The sequence below is a fragment of the Oculina patagonica genome, chromosome 13, assembly GCF_052425735.1.
Source record: "Oculina patagonica isolate OP01 chromosome 13, crgOcupat, whole genome shotgun sequence".
Classification (NCBI taxonomy): domain Eukaryota; kingdom Metazoa; phylum Cnidaria; class Anthozoa; order Scleractinia; family Oculinidae; genus Oculina; species Oculina patagonica.
In genome coordinates, this window is record NC_135770.1 from 25,542,882 (window position 1) to 25,563,133 (window position 20,252).

The 20,252-nt window shown below is 40.1% G+C and overlaps 1 protein-coding gene across 2 annotated transcripts; it reads right to left on the reverse strand.

Moving 5' to 3' along the window:
* Positions 1-1,015: 1,015 nt before the first annotated feature.
* On the reverse strand, positions 1,016-19,729 carry LOC144636296 (uncharacterized). Of its 2 annotated transcripts, XM_078495468.1 has the most exons (9): positions 19,551-19,729; positions 18,063-18,189; positions 17,054-17,323; positions 16,161-16,291; positions 15,590-15,701; positions 14,838-15,110; positions 14,354-14,490; positions 3,285-3,405; positions 1,016-2,403 (listed from the first exon to the last, which is right to left on the reverse strand). In XM_078495468.1, exons 1-9 carry the CDS (start codon positions 19,606-19,608, stop codon positions 1,905-1,907), a joined length of 1,728 nt encoding a protein of 575 aa, XP_078351594.1. In that variant the 5' UTR covers positions 19,609-19,729; the 3' UTR covers positions 1,016-1,904. The 2 variants fall into 2 exon arrangements, with proteins under 2 accessions (XP_078351594.1, XP_078351595.1); XM_078495469.1 differs by lacking the exon at positions 17,054-17,323.
* Positions 19,730-20,252: the final 523 nt, after the last annotated feature.

The window sequence follows — 20,252 nt, forward strand, 5'->3', positions numbered from 1 at the left end:
GTTACGAAGACCGTCTTACCTTTCTATGTAGTTGTAGTTGTTAGTTATTTTCAATGGTCTAGAGTGCTTGAAAAGTAGTTTGCACGCATAACTTGGTAAATTTCACCAATGAATGCTTGTTTGCTGACAAGAGTTCAACAATCATAAATTGCGAAAGGACAACGATCATCAGGGATGTTAATTGCTCGATTTCTTTAGTCAACGTTCGCGAGGTTTTGCAAACATTTCTTCGATTTGAACAATACTAGTTTTTGGTTTATAAATGAAGATAGTGCGCGCGCGGATTGGTCAATAGCTTTTGACACTCATACTCATAAAACGCACAAACATCATATAAAAACAGCACACCGCGCATTTCTATGGTTAACCTGTTCGATTAATACCTTTTGAGAACATTTCAAAGGCTTGTAAATTACTCGACTTTGGCTCGTGATTTACGTGTTCTTTCGGAATCCCGCGTGGTATAATAAAAAGATAATACATTGCTTAAAACACGTGAACCAAAAATAAACAAATTTGAGAACAATTATTTTTTCTCTTCTATTAGAACAAATTGAAATCGCTGAAGATCGTTGGTGGGTGTCTTTATACATTTATAGGAAGGGGCACGAAGAAACCAAAATTAGTTTTAGTCTATTTGATGACATTGATGATTTATTAATCATCGTTTAAACAATACAAAGTCATTGCACTTAACTCAATGTAGTAAAACTGAAACTGACTACAACCCAAACGTGCATTTACAGCAATCAGTTATTATTGTTGGTTTTTTTTTCTTCTAAAAATTATGACGGGATCTATAATCATCTTCTCATTTTAAGTAGCTTTTTTTTTATTTTGTATCCAGTTTTTTACAATATTCACTCGCAATAATTAAATAAAATTGATATTTACAACGCCGAACAATCTTATATTTTGATGTTCATCAATGCATGAGTATAAGGAAATTCTAAACAATGATTCTCAAACTATTTAATAATGCAACAAGTTAAAACAAAGATAATCATAACCGTGAAGGAGGTTTGGACACCCGGTCTTAATAAGTATTGATTTTTACGATTTTATTTCCCTGTACTCCCTAGTTTTTGTTTCGATTGAGAACATAACTATATCAAACACTCGAGGAACTCATTTGCTATCCAAACACATCGAATTTCGTCAAAAATACTCCGCCCCGCTCCGTCGTATTTTCCGTTTCCTTCTCGGTGTTTGGATATCCCGATCAAACACTGTCTCTCGTGTTTTATATATTACATAGACAACTGAGGTGGGATATCCAGATGGGCTTAAAAGTGTGAGAGAGCGAAAAGAAACATGTTTTCTAGTTCTTGCTTACAAAAATAAAGAAGGGAGAGGCATTCCATTGCGCAACGTAAAAAAGAGAGAACTTTGTTTAAGTCACAATATTTTTTCTTTTATAGTTAAAATAATATGTATATAATTTTATAATGTGCATGTTATTTGTTGCCATAGCCATTAATTGTGTGCTTTCTTATATTTATATGTTTATATTTATATGTGAGAATAACTATAATAGACTTCCCTAATAGTGTATCTCTATCTGATTTCTTTCCCTTTCTCTATTTATTTCTTTTTTGAGTGAATTTGTTCCTCTTGCCTGTAATTTATCTTCATTCAATGCTTATGTCAACTGGCTGCCTGGCTCCACTAGCCCTTATCTTTATTCCAGGCAGCCAGTACTTTTGCTTTATTTTAATTACTTTCTGCGTTTATAATTTTGTAAGGGCAAGAGTACATTAAAGATTGTTGTTGTTGTTGTTGATGATGTTGATGTTGTTGTTGGGAGGGGGTGTGAGGTGTGTCGAAACGTTCCGGTCACTCGTGTGTGTTTCAGCAAAAGAGTGGGTTAGGCACTTCCCCCCAGATCCGCCACACATAACCTTTCAAGTAAAGATACTTATTGAAATAATAATGAAAGAAACAAATTCTAGCTTGTACTTCATTCTTAGACAACTGCCAACGTCTGTGAACAGAGGCTTTGTTCTGTTGTCACAAAATGGATTGAAATTACCCATGAGGATTTTGCGCGTATGGATACCAAACGAACAATACTTTTGCCTCGCCTTATCGATACAAGTTTTGCCTTTTTCGAATTCTTCGCATAGTGGCGAGGGAACTGGAATAAATTTGGAACGGAACGTTCTCCCGCAATCAGCAGCTTCAGCGGTGTAATCATTTTCACACGATGCAACTGTTTGTAGTAGAGGAGGAAGATCATCCCAGACGATTCTCTTTATGGTAGACTCGCAAAGAAGTTGTGTTCCTTGTATGCTTTGTAGAACCACAAGACCCAGTGCTTCCAACAGAATGGGATTCGGAGATGGTCCGATGCAGGGTTCAAACTGTGTCTTCAAACAGCTTAAGAATGTTTGAGATTCGTCTCTAGAATAAAACAAAATAAGGAATTTTAAACTGGGTGCACCAGTATTACGATACTAACCCGGAGTGAAGTGAAAACATTGATTCACATTCTATAGGTGATATTTCACAAAAGACAACCTTTAAAACCCACGATAAAAGAGACCACTTTTAACGCAGCATTTTTGGCTGCACCAGTATTACGATATTGGTCCGAAGTGAAGTTAAGACGTTGATTTAGGTTCTATAGGTGATATAACACGCAAGAAAGTCTTTAAAACCCACATAATAAGAGACCTTTTTAACGCAGTATTTTTGTGGCAACGGTTACTTACTCGAGACAATTTTAACCCAACGCTAAAGATTTGTACAGCAGTGTTACATTTTTCAAAGAGTTTAAAATCCCAAACTCATGTTGAAGCACCAAAATGTTGTTTAGAGTGCCACGTTACACGATACTGATTATTTAAGCAGAATGGTTGAGTGTAAAATCGTTTCGTAACATCAACTTAAATGAGATATGGAAACCCAAAGGCTAACACCTCATTTACACCAAAGCTAAAACCCGTCTGAAAGCTAAATTAGTTAAAAACTGTTTGAAATTGTTTTCATCGTTGAAGTTGCTACAAATAATCTTTGTCAACTTCAAATTTAGCCAATTGAAAGCACAAGTTAGAACTTTTTTGAACTCCATGTAAAATTCAATCTTTTATATGTTTTGTTTCTGATTAACTCTGAAACATGTTATACTGGTGTGGACGGGGTATAAGTCATCGACAACTTAACAAGCTGGCATGTTCGTATAATAAAACAGCTGACGATGTTTATGAAACAGCTGAACAATATTAATAAAAAAAACGAGAATGTTTATCAATAGAATATCAACTGATGTAATCAAAGCATACCTGCAATTAGCTTCGACTTCTGTTGAATAAATGGCTTTAAGGAAAATATCTTCACATATGATCGCCTTCTTGTAAAAGAAATCATTGTCACACACAAACCTAAACCGTCCTGATGTAAGAGCTGCAAGTGAACAAGACAGCAACAAGGAAAAGTTATTTGATTAATGGTGGTGGACGATATCTTGAGTAAAACAAGGTAGTTCCTACACGGGTACAAATGTATTAAGTGTCATGGTCAGAAAAAATCAAAGAAATCAAAGAAATTTTGGCCACAGCCAAAAACTCATACTTTGTCAGTTTGAGGGCCTAGGTATGTAACTGAAAGATATGAAGTTAGTTTTTCGAAATATTCAAATTTACGGCAGAAAACCACGAATAACGGTAATCGTACCGGAAGCTCAAATTTCACTTCTCGACAATCCGAAATTTCACGCTTTTCAGCTTCTTACTACCCAGACGTTTCAACCGCTGTAAACCTTTCCTTACCTTAGTTGCATAGATTGACTCTTCCTTTATTGAAATATAGTTAGTATTTTTATCTCTGATTATTTCTGAGCCAGCTGAGCCTCGATTAAGTAGACACATTTTTCTCATTTAGGAAAAAGGCTAAAATAATCCAAATTCAGTGAGGAAAAAAGCTGACCGGTAGTGCTTCAAATCTTCTGATATTTTAGCCAAAGAGAGTCCAGTCGTTGACTTTTAGGTTTATGGTTTCAAAAGTGTAGGATCTAGTAGCAGTTTTTAACAAAGGTCGATCAAAGGTCGACAAAATTACAATTCCGCGGCTTTGAAAAGAACAACTGAAACACGTGTTGAAAGCTTAACTTTCTAGACTAGCCGTTTTGTACTAGAGATCGGACGTGACATTGCGTGACAAGCCGAACGTTCTAGATAAGTCGTTTTGTATTGTTTTGTAGCCCGGATGTGACATTGCACGAATTGTTGTACCCCCCTCTAGGGGTTGTAGAAACATGTGCTCGAAGAATAAATATGGAGTTCAAACATGGTGACCCGCGACGTGTTTAATCGCTAGCCTCGAGTGTTGTTTACTTTCGTCTGTCGCCAACGCCGATCGAAATGAAGACGAAACAAATTGATCAGCTGAGGAGAGCCCGCACTGGGTTGAGAGGCTGGATGAAAAGGGATTTCGACGCTGTTAGAAACATGATTGAGTCCGACTTGCCTGAAGTTACTCGAGTGGAGGAAAAACTCGATTCGATTGTTGCGAGATTGCAGAAAGCCGAGGATCTGCAGATGGAAATCGAGAAGCTCTTGGACGATGATATTCAAGTAGGAGATGAAGTGGAAGCTCAAGGACCATGGTTCGATATGGTAAGAGAACGAATTCATGATGTAAAATTATGGTTAAAGAACAGCCAAAAGCAAAATGAAAGTGCGAAGCTTGAACCCATTGCTCCATCACCAAAACATACGTCAAGTACGCCTAAAATTAAGTTGCCAAAGACTGACCTTAGGAAATTCTCGGGCGATGTGTTGGACTGGCCAGAATTTTGGGACATTTTCAGAGTAGCAATACATGATAACGTTGAAATACCTACCGTGCAGAAGTTTGTTTACTTAAAGTCCCTGCTATCTAACGAAGCCGCAGGATACATTGCAAACATCAAAACTGAAGAGGCAAACTATGAAGTCGCTGTACAACGCCTGACATCACGCTATGGCAAGGATGAAGTGCAAAAAAATCGCCTAATGACTAAACTAGCAGACATGAAACCACTTGAACAATCCAATAAAGCTATGAGAGATGCATTGGATGAGCTTTGTGCAACTGTGCGAGCGCTTGAAGTACAAGGAGTTACTACTGAACAATATGGATCCCTTTTGATGCCTTTGATCGAATCAAAACTTCCCAAGGATTGGAGATTGGTGTGGGCCCGAGAAAAAGCTGGCTTATCAAAGGAAGATGTGACATTTTCGAAGCTGCTGAAATTTTTGGAACAGGAACTGGAAATCCGAGAGAGTGCTGACCAGCCTGTTGAGGTAGAACAGCACCAGTCTATCGAAAAAGAAAAAACTTTGTTGCCAACTGCATCTGGTTTAATGGCTAAATCTGTAACCTGTACCTTTTGCAAGGGTCCACATAGTCCTAAACAGTGCTCTGTACCTATGTCGGTTGATGATCGCTTTAAGAAAGTGAAAGAAATAAGGGCTTGCTTTCGTTGTGCTCGACGTGGACACCGGATGGCCGCATGTGGGTTTCGAAAACCATGCCCGTGTGGGAGAGGATCCCATATCCCTCAGCTATGCAAGACTGGTGGAGTGAAAATTCCAGAGGTTCAAAACCCCACTCCAAGTACCAGTAACCCACCAAACCACCCAAGTTGGAATCCTGCTGCCCCTCCTTATACACCAGCTAACCAGAGTCATTTGCCACCGTCGTCTCAACCTCCAAACGCTGCTGTAATGTCTTCCGCTAAGAATGCTGACATCAAAACTGCTGGCGTGATGATGAGAACTGTGTGTGTTGTTATTGGGGATGTGGCTGTAAGAGCACTGTGTGACACTGGGGCCACTTTTACAATGATGTCTTCATTTTTGGCGGCAAATGTACCAAAGAGAGTTGTGGGCAAACGTCATTTGCGGATTGAGACACTTGGAGATGTGCTGGAAGGCGAATTCGATGTTGTTGAGGTGACTGCAAGAGGAGTAAATCTTCCAAATACCTTTACCTTCCAAGCTGTAGTGATGGATGAGTTGTCTGGTGTCTTTGAGAGGGTGGAGCCTGAGTCCTATCGAGCCCTTCAAGAGGTTGTTGGTGGTTGTCCAGTCCTTGCTGATCTTGCTGGCCCTGGTACAGATAGCATTGGTATTGTGTTTGGCGAAGATTGCTATGACACCATTGTCCAAGGTATGACAGTTAAATTGAGGAACGGCCTCAAAGGAACACCAACAATTTTTGGGTGGGTCCTTCATGGTGGAAGTGGATCCATTCCATTTGCGGGTGTGGCTGCCAGAGCTCATGTCCATGCATTTCGAGCCTCTGTTCATGAACAACTTCAGAACTTTTGGACTTTGGACCACCTTGGTGTTGCACAGGAGGAGGTGTTGGAACGAGACCTTGAGCAGGAGGTAAAGAATGCTATCCAACGCGATGAATCTGGGAAGTATGTTGTGTCGTGGCCTTGGAAACCTCAAGCCCTAAAGCATTTAGCACTTAACAAGGCCCTTTGTGAAACAAGGCTTCGTCGCATGGTGAGAAAGTTGACGCCTGAAGAGTACACAGCATATGACACTCAGTTAAAAACACTCCTAGAAGAGGGTCACATTGAGCTGCTACCAAAAGCCTGCATTCCTCAGTCCTATCTTCCACATCGAGGAGTTGTTAAGCCTGATCGAGAGACAACTAAACTGCGTATTGTACACGATGCCTCAGCTAAGTCTGAAGGAGGCCTTTCTCTTAACGATGCCCTTGAGAAAGGACCAAACCTTTTACCGCTGTTGTGGGGCATACTTCTCCGTTTCAGAGTTGGCAAAGTTGGTGTTGTTGGTGATCTTGAAAAGGCATTTCTCCAGCTGTCGCTTCGTGAGGAAGACCGAAATGTTTGTTGCTTCTTGTGGCTCAACCTGCAAGGGGAGATCGAGGTGTACAGATACAAGAAGGTTTTCTTTGGTGCCAAATCCTCACCATTTCTGCTGCAAGTAGTCCTAAAACAGCATTTAGAGGGTTTCATCAATGAATCAGAAATGGCTTCCCAGCTTCTTCGCAACCTTTACATGGATGATCCGGTGAACTCAATGGAGAACACTGAGAAAGCAAGGGAGTTCTGGCATGAAGCAGTGCATATCTTTAAAGATGGAGGCTTTAACCTGCGGAAATTTCGATCCAACGATGAAAATCTGCTCCATGAGTTTTCAGACAGCCAAGTGCAGCAACTCCACAAAGTACTTGGGGTTAGTTGGGACTTAAAATCTGATGAACTTCTTCCACTTGTTGATCTGGAAGATATGGTACCCAGGAAACTTACAAAGCGAGAAGTGTTGTCCTGCCTGTCTAAGATTTACGACCCATGTGGGCTAGTGAGCCCTGCTGTCACTCCATTGAAGATTATTGTCCAAGACTGTTGGAAAGAGAAACTTGGATGGGATGAGGAAGTTGACCCGGATTTGCGAAGGCGTATCGAAGAGGTATTGAAAGGGTTCTCAGGAGGAAACCATCTGAGAGTAAACCGATGGTTAGGAATAACTCCCTCTCAGTGCAAGTACACAAATCTGTCACTTCATGTTTTCTGTGATGCCTCCTCCAGAGCCTATGCTGCGGCAGCCTACATTCGTGTTGCAGACACAAATGGAGACGTAACAGTGAATCTTGTTGCTTCGAAATGTAGACTTGCCCCACCGAACGGAGACACGATACCTCGCCTAGAACTTCTTGGTGCCCTACTAGGAGCTCGACTTCTGAATTCACTGAGACTGGAGTACAGGGGTGTCCTTAAGATTGATGATGAATTCCTTTGGACAGATTCCAGTGTTGCTCTCTCGTGGATAAGTCAAGGACCGCGCGTGGGTGGAGTGTTTGTAGCTAACCGCGTGGAAGAGATTACTGCTGTTGGTGGAGTGTGGTCGTGGGTTCCAACAGATGAAAACCCTGCGGACTTACCTACTCGGGGTATGACGGTAGCTCAGTTGTCTGGCGCGAAGATTTGGTGGAGCGGCCCGGAATGGTTGAAACGACCTGAGGCAGAATGGCCGAAGCATCCAAAGAATGACACAGATACTGCATTGCTGATGATGGCCGTAGCTGACAATCAAGAACCCAAATATGTGGAGGAAATTGTTGACCCAACCCGAACGAGCAAGTACCTTCGCACTTTGAGAAGTGTTGCCTGGATGCTACATTGGCGCAAGTCTCCTAAAAACACCGAAACTATGCTGACCTCAGAAGAGTTGCAATATGCCAAAATGGTCATCCTGAAACAAGTGCAAAGAAAGTTTTTCTGGAGGGAGTTAGAGTCACTGGAAAATGGCCAACCAGTTTACCGCCAGTCTAGTCTGCAGTCCTTACACCCGTTCTTGGAAGGAGGATTAATCAGGATGGGGGGCCGATTGCAACAAGTGGAAGCGACCTTTCAGGAACTCCATCCAGTGCTAGTTAAGAAGTGTGGTGTTGTCAACCAATTGGTGCTTCATGTTCACGAACAAATGCAACATGCTGGTACTGCGACAGTTATTTCAGAACTGAGACGCCAAGGACTTTGGATCCTGCGCTCTAAGAAATCAGTCTCATCTGTGATACGGAAGTGCAGGAAATGTAGCAGGTTCTTGGCGGCTCCTGCATCTGAACAGACACCTCCTCTACCTAGGTGTCGTGTAACTTGCAAGCGTCCCTTTGAAACTACTGGCATGGATCTAGGAGGACCGTTATACCTGAAGGATAACAGCAAGGTCTGGTTCGTAGTATTTACCTGCATGTCAGTTAGAGCCATTCATTTGGAACTTGTGACGTCGTTGTCTGTAGAAGCGTTGACTCAGGCACTGCAGAGATTTATGAACAGAAGAGGTGTCCCTCAGTTGTGCATAAGTGATCATGGATCAAACTTTGTGGCGGCAGCTAAGTGGGTTAAAGAGAAGAATCTTGACATGAAGTGGCAATTTGTGGTGGAACGCGGACCTTGGTGGGGAGGAGCCTGGGAGAGGTTAGTGGGCATTGTTAAAGGCCTGCTACGTCGTTCGTTGGGCCATGATGTGCTTTACTGGGAGGAATTAGTAACCGCTCTAACCGAGGTGGAGAAAGTCATCAACCGCCGGCCTATCACTTACTTGTGGGAGTAGAGCGATCCTGGTGGTGGTGTTCCTATCCCTTTGTGTCCTGAACAGTTCCTGTTGCCACCGCGAGAAGACTTCAAAGAAGAAGAAAGAGAACTGAACATCTCAGATGAATTTCAACGGAGAAAAAAGTGGCTTTCCTCCATGAATGACATCTGGAAGAAAGAATACCTACATCAAGTGCTGGGTTCACAGGGGGAAGTTTGGAAGACATTGCCAAATCCTTTAAAAGAAGGAGAAGTTGTCCTTGTAGCTGATGACAGAGAAAAGCGTCTAAATTGGAAGATGGGGGTTGTCCGGCAGCTGATTGTTGGCAGAGATGGAAGGTGCCGTGCTGCGACTGTCCAGGTGAAGTCGGGATTGCTAAACCGACCAATTCGCAAACTGTACAAATTGGAGCTCTGTGCTGAATCTGACAATCTCCCGCCCATTACAAGCTCACCAGAGAGTACTGAAAGAGATAATGGGATTTTAGACAGCGAGGCCGAGACGATGGAGGATGTTGATGAAGAAGCTGAACCTGAAGTCACCCTTCCACAGAGGACTCGGAGAGGGAGAGAGATTGTTCGTCCAAGTCGCTATAAGGACTGACTAAGTCGCTATTAGGACTGACTAAGTTGCTTTAAGGACTGATTAAGTCGCAACATGCTACCGCAAGTTGCGAGGTGGAGGATGTTGAAAGCTTAACTTTCTAGACTAGCCGTTTTGTACTAGAGATCGGACGTGACATTGCGTGACAAGCCGAACGTTCTAGATAAGTCGTTTTGTATTGTTTTGTAGCCCGGATGTGACATTGCACGAATTGTTGTACCCCCCTCTAGGGGTTGTAGAAACATGTGCTCGAAGAATAAATATGGAGTCCAAACAACACGTGACACGAAACACGCAATAGAGTAATTTGTATATTTTTTGGGCAAAGACAACACGGTAAAATTAGCTTTGAAGTTTTATACGTTTGAGACTTTAGAAAAATAGTATTTATCCTAAAGATTGCCTACAATAGAAGAAATACCAAAAATAACAGCACTTGAACTCTCCCTGATGTTCGTCACGCACGAGCGACTTGGAGCGGCGAATGACAAAAATATTTTCCATTGATTCAAAGTAAGCTATATTCTGAAAAAAGAAAAATCTATTTTCTTTAAACTTTGCCCACAAATCTGTCTTAACTAAAAAACGAAACAGCTTTCATATTTGCAAGTATCGTAAGATATATGTTTTAATATTTTATTCATTTAGACCACAACCGGCCTATTTTTAGCAATGGCGACAAGTGAAAATCGAGTCACCGCTTCAAAAATTTATGCGCTAACTTTAGAAATTGTCTTAACTCTCCTGGAATAAATTGGGGACCTTTATCTATATAAAGCACACAACTTTGATTCGTTTAAAAGAAACTATTAATACGAAATATTTTTGATTTGAAGTCTACTTGGCCATTGACGCGAACGGTTCGAAAAAATGGCACATTTTCAACGGATCACTGCGCAAAAGTCCAACTACTTCCGCATTACATTTGTTTCCATACCAACTAAGAAGAAGTCAAAGAGTATGGAAATGGAAAAATATGTTGTGGTTTAAGCGAGCTTTTAGTGCAACCAGGCGGCAACTTAGCTTATGTTGCGAACATGTTTTGTTTACATTGCAACAGCGGGCAGTTGCTCAAGCGAAAAGAATTTAGCATAAACAACACAATATTTCGTAAATATTGTAACTTTACAAAACTTTATATCAGCTCACACAATAAAACATCATTTAAAACTCGAAAACCTTAGCAGCTAGCGAGTCAGCAAAAAAAAAAATACTGTCGCCTACCTGCAAGCCGGTGAGACAACAAAATTCATTGTCAGGTCCGCCATGGCCATGTTATTGGATTCCACATTTCTTTCTGGTTTTCGTCAACCATAGTATCCGCAAAAAAGATTCAAACGGTAAACATAACACACATAACATAACATTGAACATACCACATGATTGTGATAACTGAAACAAATGAAAGAAAGTTGCGGGCAACACATCCCAAGAAATCAAGCGATCACAACAGATCGGCTTGAACAGTTGATTGAAAGTTGCGTCACGCAATCTAACCTGAATCCAACTGCCTTATGGGCGAACTGAATAATTATTGTCCAAGAATCGGACTGTCCAAAATATGGGCTGTAAATATTTTTGACCGACGTATTTGTTTGATTTCTTGTTTTCGACCACTTCCTGTACATCTACATCTGGATGCTTCCAAATTTGAAATTTTAGGCTCGCTTTTCAAATACAAAAAAACCCGCTTTTTCAAAATAATAAATTGTTCTAGTAAACGATAAAGGTAAGTAAGAAAGAAATAAAAAGTGGAACACAAATAAGTCTTTACAAACCACGCCGCCACGCACTTGTCATTCATACTTCGTTGTTGTTCTCGCGAAGCATTATCAACTTACAAAACAAATGGAGGAGATGCGCTTTTTGTTTCACACTTCAAAGTATAGAGGAAGTTGCGGCAATCGAGGGGGATAACCGAGCTCGTTCGTCTTGGAGACTGCAATGATCTTATAGCAAACCATTTAATTTCGTGGCATTTCTGTTAGAGCACGAACTAGTTTTTGCAAGAGCAGGTGTATTTGGATTGTCTTCATCAAAGAAAGGCGAAATTATATAAGTCCCAAGCATCGCCATTCTAGTTTTTCATAGGAAATATTCAAAACAGCACGGGCCTTTCTAATATCCCACTCACCGTGGTGATAAAAAAGCCATTAGAAGCAGAGATGTGCTAAATGTGCACATGGCCGACAAGATCAGGTTTGTAAACGTATCTCACATTACGGTAGTATAAGCTTATAGATTTCCTTTAATGGCTGAGTGGAAAATTTTTCTAGGCAAAAATGTCTTGTTCACTTTTTCGTTGGCTATATTTTTAGTGTGGCCAGAAAATGTGCAGGGTTTTTCTATCCTTCTGATAATTTCCACCCTACTTCTTTCTCCGTAAGAAGGAATAGATGATGAGGTCAATTGAGCTCTATTACACCCCCCCCACCCCCCCCCCTTAACGAACTCGCCCAACCGGGAAATGAAAAAACCCGTCCGCGAATAGGACTGTTTGAGTTTTCTTTCAGCTAAATACGTTTTCAGCTTAATACGTAAGCTTCGTTTCTAATAAATATACCAAAATGGTGCACACGAGGACATATACATCTGTTAAAAATATTTAGAGCCGATATTTTGGACAGTCCGATTCTTGGACAATAATTATTCAGTTCGCCCATAAGGCAGTTGGATTCAGGTTAGATTGCGTGACGCAACTTTCAATCAACTGTTCAAGCCGATCTGTTGTGATCGATTGATTTCTTGGGATGTGTTGCCCGCAACTTTCTTTCATTTGTTTCAGTTATCACAATCATGTGGTATGTTCAATGTTATGTTATGTGTGTTATGTTTACCGTTTGAATCTTTTTGCGGATACTATGGTTGACGAAAACCAGAAAGAAATGTGGAATCCAATAACATGGCCATGGCGGACCTGACAATGAATTTTGTTGTCTCACCGGCTTGCAGGTAGGCGACAGTATTTTTTTTGCTGACTCGCTAGCTGCTAAGGTTTTCGAGTTTTAAATGATGTTTTATTATGTGAGCTGATATAAAGTTTTGTAAGGTTACAATGTTTACGAAATATTGTGTTGTTTATGCTAAATTGGTTTCGCGTGAGCAACTGCCCGCTGTTGCAATGTAAACAAAACATGTTCGCAACATAAGCCAAGTTGCCGCCTGGTTGCACTAAAAGCTCGCTTAAACCACAACATATTTTTCCATTTCCATACTCTTTGACTTCTTTTTAGTTGGTATGGAAACAAATGTAATGCGGAAGTAGTTGGACTTTTGCGCAATGACCCGTTGAAAATGTGCAATTTTTTTGAGCCGTTGGCGTCAGATGGCCAAGTACACTTCAAATCAAAAATATTCCGTATTGTTTGTTTCTTTTTAACGAACCAAAATTGCGTGCTTTATACAGATAAAGGTCCAATTTATTCCAGGAGAGTTAAGACAATTCCTAAAATTGGAGCATAAATTTTCGAAGCGGTGACTCGACGTTTTTTCCTATTTTTAGTTGTCGCCATTGCTAAAAATAGGCCGCCGGTCGTGGTCCAATTGAATGTAATTCTTAAAAAAATATTTCTTGCGATATTTGCAAATATGAAAGCTGTTTCGTTTTTTAGTTAAGACAGATTGGTGGGCAAAGTTTAAAGAAAATAGATTTTTCTTATTTCAGAATATGACACTTTGAATCCATGGAAAATATTTTTGTCATTCGCCGCTCCAAGTCGCTCGTGCGTGACGAACATCAGGGAGAGTTCAAGTGCTGTTATTTTTGGTATTTCTTCTATTGTAGGCAATCTTTAGGATAAATACTATTTTTCTAAAGTCTCAAACGTATAAAACTTCAAAGCTAATTTTACCGTGTTGTCTTTGCCCAAAAAATATACAAATTACTCTATTGCGTGTTTCGTGTCACGTGTTTCAGTTGTTCTTTTCAAAGCCGCGGAATTGTAATTTTGTCGACCTTTGATCGACCTTTGTTAAAAACTGCTACTAGATCCTACACTTTTGAAACCATAAACCTAAAAGTCAACGACTGGACTCTCTTTGGCTAAAATATCAGAAGATTTGAAGCACTACCGGTCAGCTTTTTTCCTCACTGAATTTGGATTATTTTAGCCTTTTTCCTAAATGAGAAAAATGTGTCTACTTAATCGAGGCTCAGCTGGCTCAGAAATAATCAGAGATAAAAATACTAACTATATTTCAATAAAGGAAGAGTCAATCTATGCAACTAAGGTAAGGAAAGGTTTACAGCGGTTGAAACGTCTGGGTAGTAAGAAGCTGAAAAGCGTGAAATTTCGGATTGTCGAGAAGTGAAATTTGAGCTTCCGGTACGATTACCGTTATTCGTGGTTTTCTGCCGTAAATTTGAATATTTCGAAAAACTAATTTCATATCTTTCAGTTACATACCTAGGCCCTCAAACTGACAAAGTATGAGTTTTTGGCTGTGGCCAAAATTTCTTTGATTTTTTCTGACCATGACAGTTAATAGCTTTGAATTAATGGTATCTTGGTACATCAGGAGTAAAATATGGGTACCGGCGAATTAATGCTGGGCTGATATGCCACTTGGCCCAAACGCAGACATTACCTACATCAGGACTACAACATGACAAGGAACTTGTTAGACCAAAAGTCGCACTTTTTTCACTTAGCTTTTGCTGTGGGAAACTAAACTGTTAAAACAAAGCAACACACCTGCGGCAGATGGAAGGCTAAGTGGATCTATACCATCGATGCAAAATGGATTATAAAGGTCATCCTCCATGAGATCTCCTATGGCACAGCCACTTTGAACAGCCTTTGACACACACAGTTTGGATGTAGCATAATCCCTGTAAATGGTGAATGCAACGTTCTTTAGAAAATAAGCCGTTGACATCGATTCGATGTTTGGATAGACGAGAGGGCGGGAAGCGAGATTTCCAAGGTGGCGGGAACTGGCAGAAAGTGAAAAAAAAAAAAAAAAAACTCGCAACATTTCGTTTTATTTTGCAAAATAAATGGGGAGCGGGAGGTTCAGGCCATCACTCTTTTTCAAAGTGAGCTATTAAAAATTGCGTTTGTATCAACAATCGCTTACTGGGTTTGGGCCGCCTGTGTGGTAACGCTACATGACTACCAAGTGGCACCCAACTTTTCTTTTCTTTAAAATATGACTTATTTGGGTTATTATACTTACACACAAAGTTGCTTGTCGAACTTGTTCAGGATCAATCTAAGACGAAATTCATCCCAGCACTGCACGGCGGTTTGGAACATACTTTCGTTACAGTTCAGTGCGCTGATTAGAAATGAGTTTACAGAAATTGTATCAGCGGTAAGGGATCCGCAGTGATACAACAATGATTGCACAAGTCGACGAACTTCGTCTTTAAATGGAGACAGTGATGAACCCGTAAGACAAGTATCCATGGTGGATGACAAGCATTTTTCCAGTTTAGTATACTCCTGTCTGCATTAAAGAGAAATATGGGTTAAATTAAGTGATTATGTTATATATTCAAAACTTTCGCGAAAAGAAATATTGGCAAGCTGATATACCTAAAGTATTTATATAGATAGATTTGATTTCTGTTTTGTTGAAACGTCCTGAGAACGCAGACAGGTGTAAATTTGTCTTCGGGCGAAAACTAGATTTGACAAGAAATATTTTGCTTATCTTGGGCTGTTTTGTTTTATTCGTAAGCCTGGCGAGACAGGCTCACGAATTCGACTACCACCCTCCCCCTTCTTCACCCTCCCCACACACTTACCTTCCAGATATTTCCAATAGTATTCACGTCGTACTAATCAAACGTAAATGATATCGTCGTGAAAAGTATCCCAATATATTTTTAAAAAATATGCCAAGAGCAACAGAATAAACCCAGAGATTCCGGTAAACAGAGTTTAAAACTATTGAATCGTCATATAGAGTGACATAAAAATTACCGGCAGGTTGCGCTGTCTTCTTTCGCTAAGTTTGTCATCATTTCCCGTTGGCATGTATACGCCGAGGCAGCAAATGTTCGAGTACCGCAACGGCCAATCAAAACGGACGGTGCTGTCAAAAGATGTAAGAAATATAAATAATTGACAATCAATAACAAACTCTAGCTCAAAGTATGTGTAAAAGAAAAAACACGACACCGGTTACTAAAAGGATAGAAATTGCTTTTCACCAGATCAATCACTATCGGGTGGATGCCGTGGCTGGTTTGTTAACACCTACGGTATCCACTGGATAGTGATTTGTCCGGTTGAAAGTTCCACCGTTTGAACAACTGGGGTCCGTGCATAATATGGCATCTTTGGCAGACGGTTGGTTCTTAAAGCTAGCCGAGGCTAGGTGATTATTTTAAGTCTTCGTAGAAAAAAAGGTCGTTTAGCCAAAAGTGCTAAGAACAGTACAACCTCATTCCCAGGGTCTCTCTCTCACCCTGGGAACGAGGTTGAGAACAGTAGATATTGTACATGAAACATAGTCTACAGCAATAGAAATTTTGAATAAATCCATTCATACTCGAGCTATTTAAAAGTGGATCTGTGTTGTATGTACAGAAGGGGTTAAACAAATCCCTGTTGATGTATTGCCCAATTGCACAACCAGTTTTGGCCTCGTTTGTCACACATTCCTTTGCAACAGCGTAGTTCCTGTAAAGATATAAATGGAAAATAAGAAAACAATCGTGTTTCGAATAATATTTTTTTTACGTACATTGCACATAATCTGAGCACATTTGCAGAGTGCGAGAAGCTGTATGCCTCAAACCTTAGACAAAAAAAATAAGCACGCTAGAATTCAGAATGCCCAGAATGCACGGTGCCCGTGCTCGTGTACTAAGGTCTTGACCTTCTCTTCAGGCGGCTGAAAGCTTGTGTACTTAAATAAGTAGCCTGTTCCAGGCGTTCGGTTAGTTGGGAAGCGGCGCAAGAAACGGCGAGCGAAAAAATGGGCCCTCTTCCCCGCCCCCCTCCCCTTATTTTTTTTCGCTCGCCGTTTTTCGCGCTTCCCAACTAACCGAACGCCTGGAACAGGCTATTAAATAAGCAGCGTTTGAACAGAACGTTTTGTAATGGTGTCGAGGTAAAAGTGTTCAGGCACCAGCTGCGAACATAACTATCGCAGCGTTCACAATGGTGCCCAAGCACTGGGACCTAGGCACCGGCAAAAAATAGTGCCGTGTTCAGACAATGGAAACCAACATACCCAAGTCCCCTTTAGCGCCCGAGTACGGACACCTCGCCTGAATTTTTGCAAAAAACTGTTTGTTCACATCCATTCTTCGCAGACGTTCTTTGGGCTCGTCACGCGTTTTTCTTCCACGAGAGAGGGGGAGAAACGCGTAATGTGCCCAAAGAACGTCTGCATTAAGGAGGCTAATGCCAACGAGAATCGTACTCGGACACCATCACCTGCAAAGTTGAGGATCTGACTTGTCATTATTAAATCGGAGGCGAAAATCATTCCAACACTCCACAGTTTTGGTGAAAACTTCGGCCTTGCATTGAATCTGGTCTAGCAGATATTGGTTTATCAATGCTGGGTCCACCTTAAGATCACCACAGTGGTAAAATAACATCTTTATTAACGATTCAACTGCTGGTACAAAGCCAGCAAACAGACCAGTCAGGCAAGATTTCAAATGATCCGTCAGACATGAAGTTTGATGTTGATATTCAATACTGTGGAAATAAAATTAGCAGACAGGTTTATATATAGTAGGTGTTGGACCTCAACTATTTTTCAGCCGCATCCAAAATATTATGACTAACGCGGATTGCGCGGCGTCGTGATGGTAAAACAGTTGTTTTAGTAAAAAATTAAACACGGCCTCCAAGAAAAAGTAGCGTCTATTGTTTTGAATTTTTATTCTGTTATACTTGTAGGTAGGTAGGTTTGTAGTTAGTTGATAATGTTTTAAATGGCTGATGGAAATACCGTGTATGAATAAAGTTATCCTATCCTATCCTATCCTATCCTTGCAAGTTGTCTTTATGGTTAGGAAAGACACATTTAACACTAGGGCTAACCCTGTGACGAACTGGCATCCCTTGCAGTGGGAAGCACGAAATACATCGTACTGTTGGTTAGTCGCTTCATGCTTCAGAAAACGAGATAAAAGTGTTTGCCGAAGTCCTGAGTTTGTTTTTGGGTTTATTAAAGGATATTAAGTTATTGATCTACAAAGTTTGAATTAAAAACAAAATCAAAATAATAGGGCCTAGGAACGGGAAAAGAAAAGTTTGCAATTTGTTCTGTACGAGTGTAAAGACTATGCTTTCTTTTTATAGAATATCAATACGATGCTCCTGATGAGAAGGAAGACATGATCAAGTTCTTTCAGCTAGTATAATACGAAATATAAAGTAACAGTAAGGATAATTAATAGCTTGATATAAGGGATCAAAGAGTTCGACGTACCTGCAGTTAGTGTCGGGTTTGTGTTTCAGATTTGCCATCATTTTCCTCTGGCATATTTGTCCTCCTGCTATGAAATGTGTCATGTTGCAGTCACCAACCATTGGATCGGCCTCACAGCCTGACAGCACTGTCAATAACAAATGGTAAATAACCTAATAAATATTCTAGTTTTGTTTAAATCAAAATAAACTTGACTTTAAGGATTAAGGACCCAGACAATGATTATATCAGGTAAGGTAAGCAAAAATGAAATTTAGGTAAAAGAAACCAATAGAATAGGTTTTGTATCGATTTTGTATTTTCCTCGATGAGCGGAGAGGTACTATTAAATGGTTTGCACGTATTTTAGCTGAAGGTGGATTGGCCATGTCATTGGAAAGAAAGGTGAATCCATCACAAAGACAGCACTACACTGGACACCCGAAGGCAGGCGCAAGCGTAGCAGGCCCAATAAAACATGGAAACGTACAGCGAGACAGAGTTGAGTGACTTAAACCAAACCTGGAACACCAGAGACAGACAGCGGTGGAAGAACTTTGTTGCTGCCCTACGTGCCAATGGGCACAATGGGCAGTGAGTGAAGTCTCGTGGCCCAGAATAAGTTTAGCATGTTGGAAACAAGTTTGTTAATTTAGTCATTTTTATGAAAATCAGTTTAAAAACGTATCTTCAGGGTAAAATGATCACTATTCTTAACTTAAAGCTCACTCTAAAGATAACATGACATATTTTTATTCTTAACTCTGAATATGACTTTAAATATTCTCGAAAACCTTCCACTGTTCTAAAAGTACCAGAATCTAATTTGACCTTACAATACTAATATATGTTCCAAATTTTAAAGTTATCTTGATTTGCATGTACGCACCGAGTCAGTTCTGGTTGGAAAAGTACAATTAAAAACACGGCAAATTACCTTCCGAAGACATCAAATATTGTACATTGAATATTTCGATGCGACAAGGGAGAAAAAAGGTTTTTGTTGTTTTTACAGTTGTTGTTGTTTACACTCGAGTGGTAAAACACTAACAAGTGTCCATAATACCTGTTTTGATTGCTTTTAAACTAAATTAAAACAAAAACCTGTTCCACAAGTGCATTCTTACACCGCTATAGCTTACTATCGATCAGAAACTTTTAACGTTGTATAAGTTATAGGTAACGAAACACGTAGAAATACGGATAGAGCAAGCACTTAAGCCTAGATCAAATGCACCCTTGAGTGCAAAACTAATACATACATCGAAGACAGTGCGAGTAGAATAATAATATCTTATTATTTTTTGTTGTTGTTTACACGTAAATAGGTAATTATAGGTACTAAGCCGGATCCCGCTTTTTTAATGGAAGATCGAAGATGAGATGGCGAATTCTGTCCTGTATACGTAGTGCAAACTTAAACACTACAATAAATCAACGTCGCTAATTCTGTAAAAGGAGTGTCGTCTGGGTTCAGCGTACGGACCGATATTGTACTAGTGGACTTACCTGATAAACAGGCTACAAAAAGACATGTCGATTGCAACACCAACATCATTTTCATCATCTCACCACACGCCAGTGATAAAGCGTCTTCTTTCTGATCCTATTAGAGCCATTAGGCTACGATTTATCGCAACGCTTAGCCACAATAAGACATTGAAGCAACAAACATCGCCGCCATATTTGCTGCGCATTGGATTGTAAAGAAAAACTGCTTGAAATGCAAAGCACATACAGATACTACTGGTTACCAAGGAGTCCTGCTGAATAATGCATTGAGGTTTCTCCCATGCATCAGGACAAAATTGCTACTCTTGTAAATTTACTAAGGAACTGTATATAAATATTTTCTGTCGTCAGTCTAATGCGGATTAAAAAGCAAGCATCGTTGAAGATGTGGCTAATGTATTTCGTATAACGAATTCAACTTACAACCTTAAGGGTAATGCAACTTACAAAAGAGAAACTATAATACCTGTACAATGGTACTAATAAAGAAAGCTACTTTAACTATATACGGTGCTACAGCATTTACGATATTTAAAATGGATCGGAATGATCAATTTTTTTACTCAACGTTATCTAGAAACAAAAACTCCCCAGCAACGTTTTCAGATAAATTTAGGGCAATTTAGGATCCGGTCAATGTTCCATTTTAGATTTATTTTTCTCGTTTTTATTTCACTACTGGGAAACGATAGTAGGTAG

Coding starts and splice junctions, on each gene's coding strand:
- LOC144636296 (XM_078495468.1), bottom strand. CDS start 19,608: ATGATGAAAATGATGTTGGTGTTGCAATCGACATGTCTTTTTGTAGCC. Junction 17,324..18,062: donor AAACCCGACACTAACTGCAG/GTACGTCGAACT, acceptor TTATTTCCACAG/TATTGAATATCAACATCAAA. Junction 15,702..16,160: donor TCCACTTTTAAATAGCTCGA/GTATGAATGGAT, acceptor ATCTTTTGACAG/CACCGTCCGTTTTGATTGGC.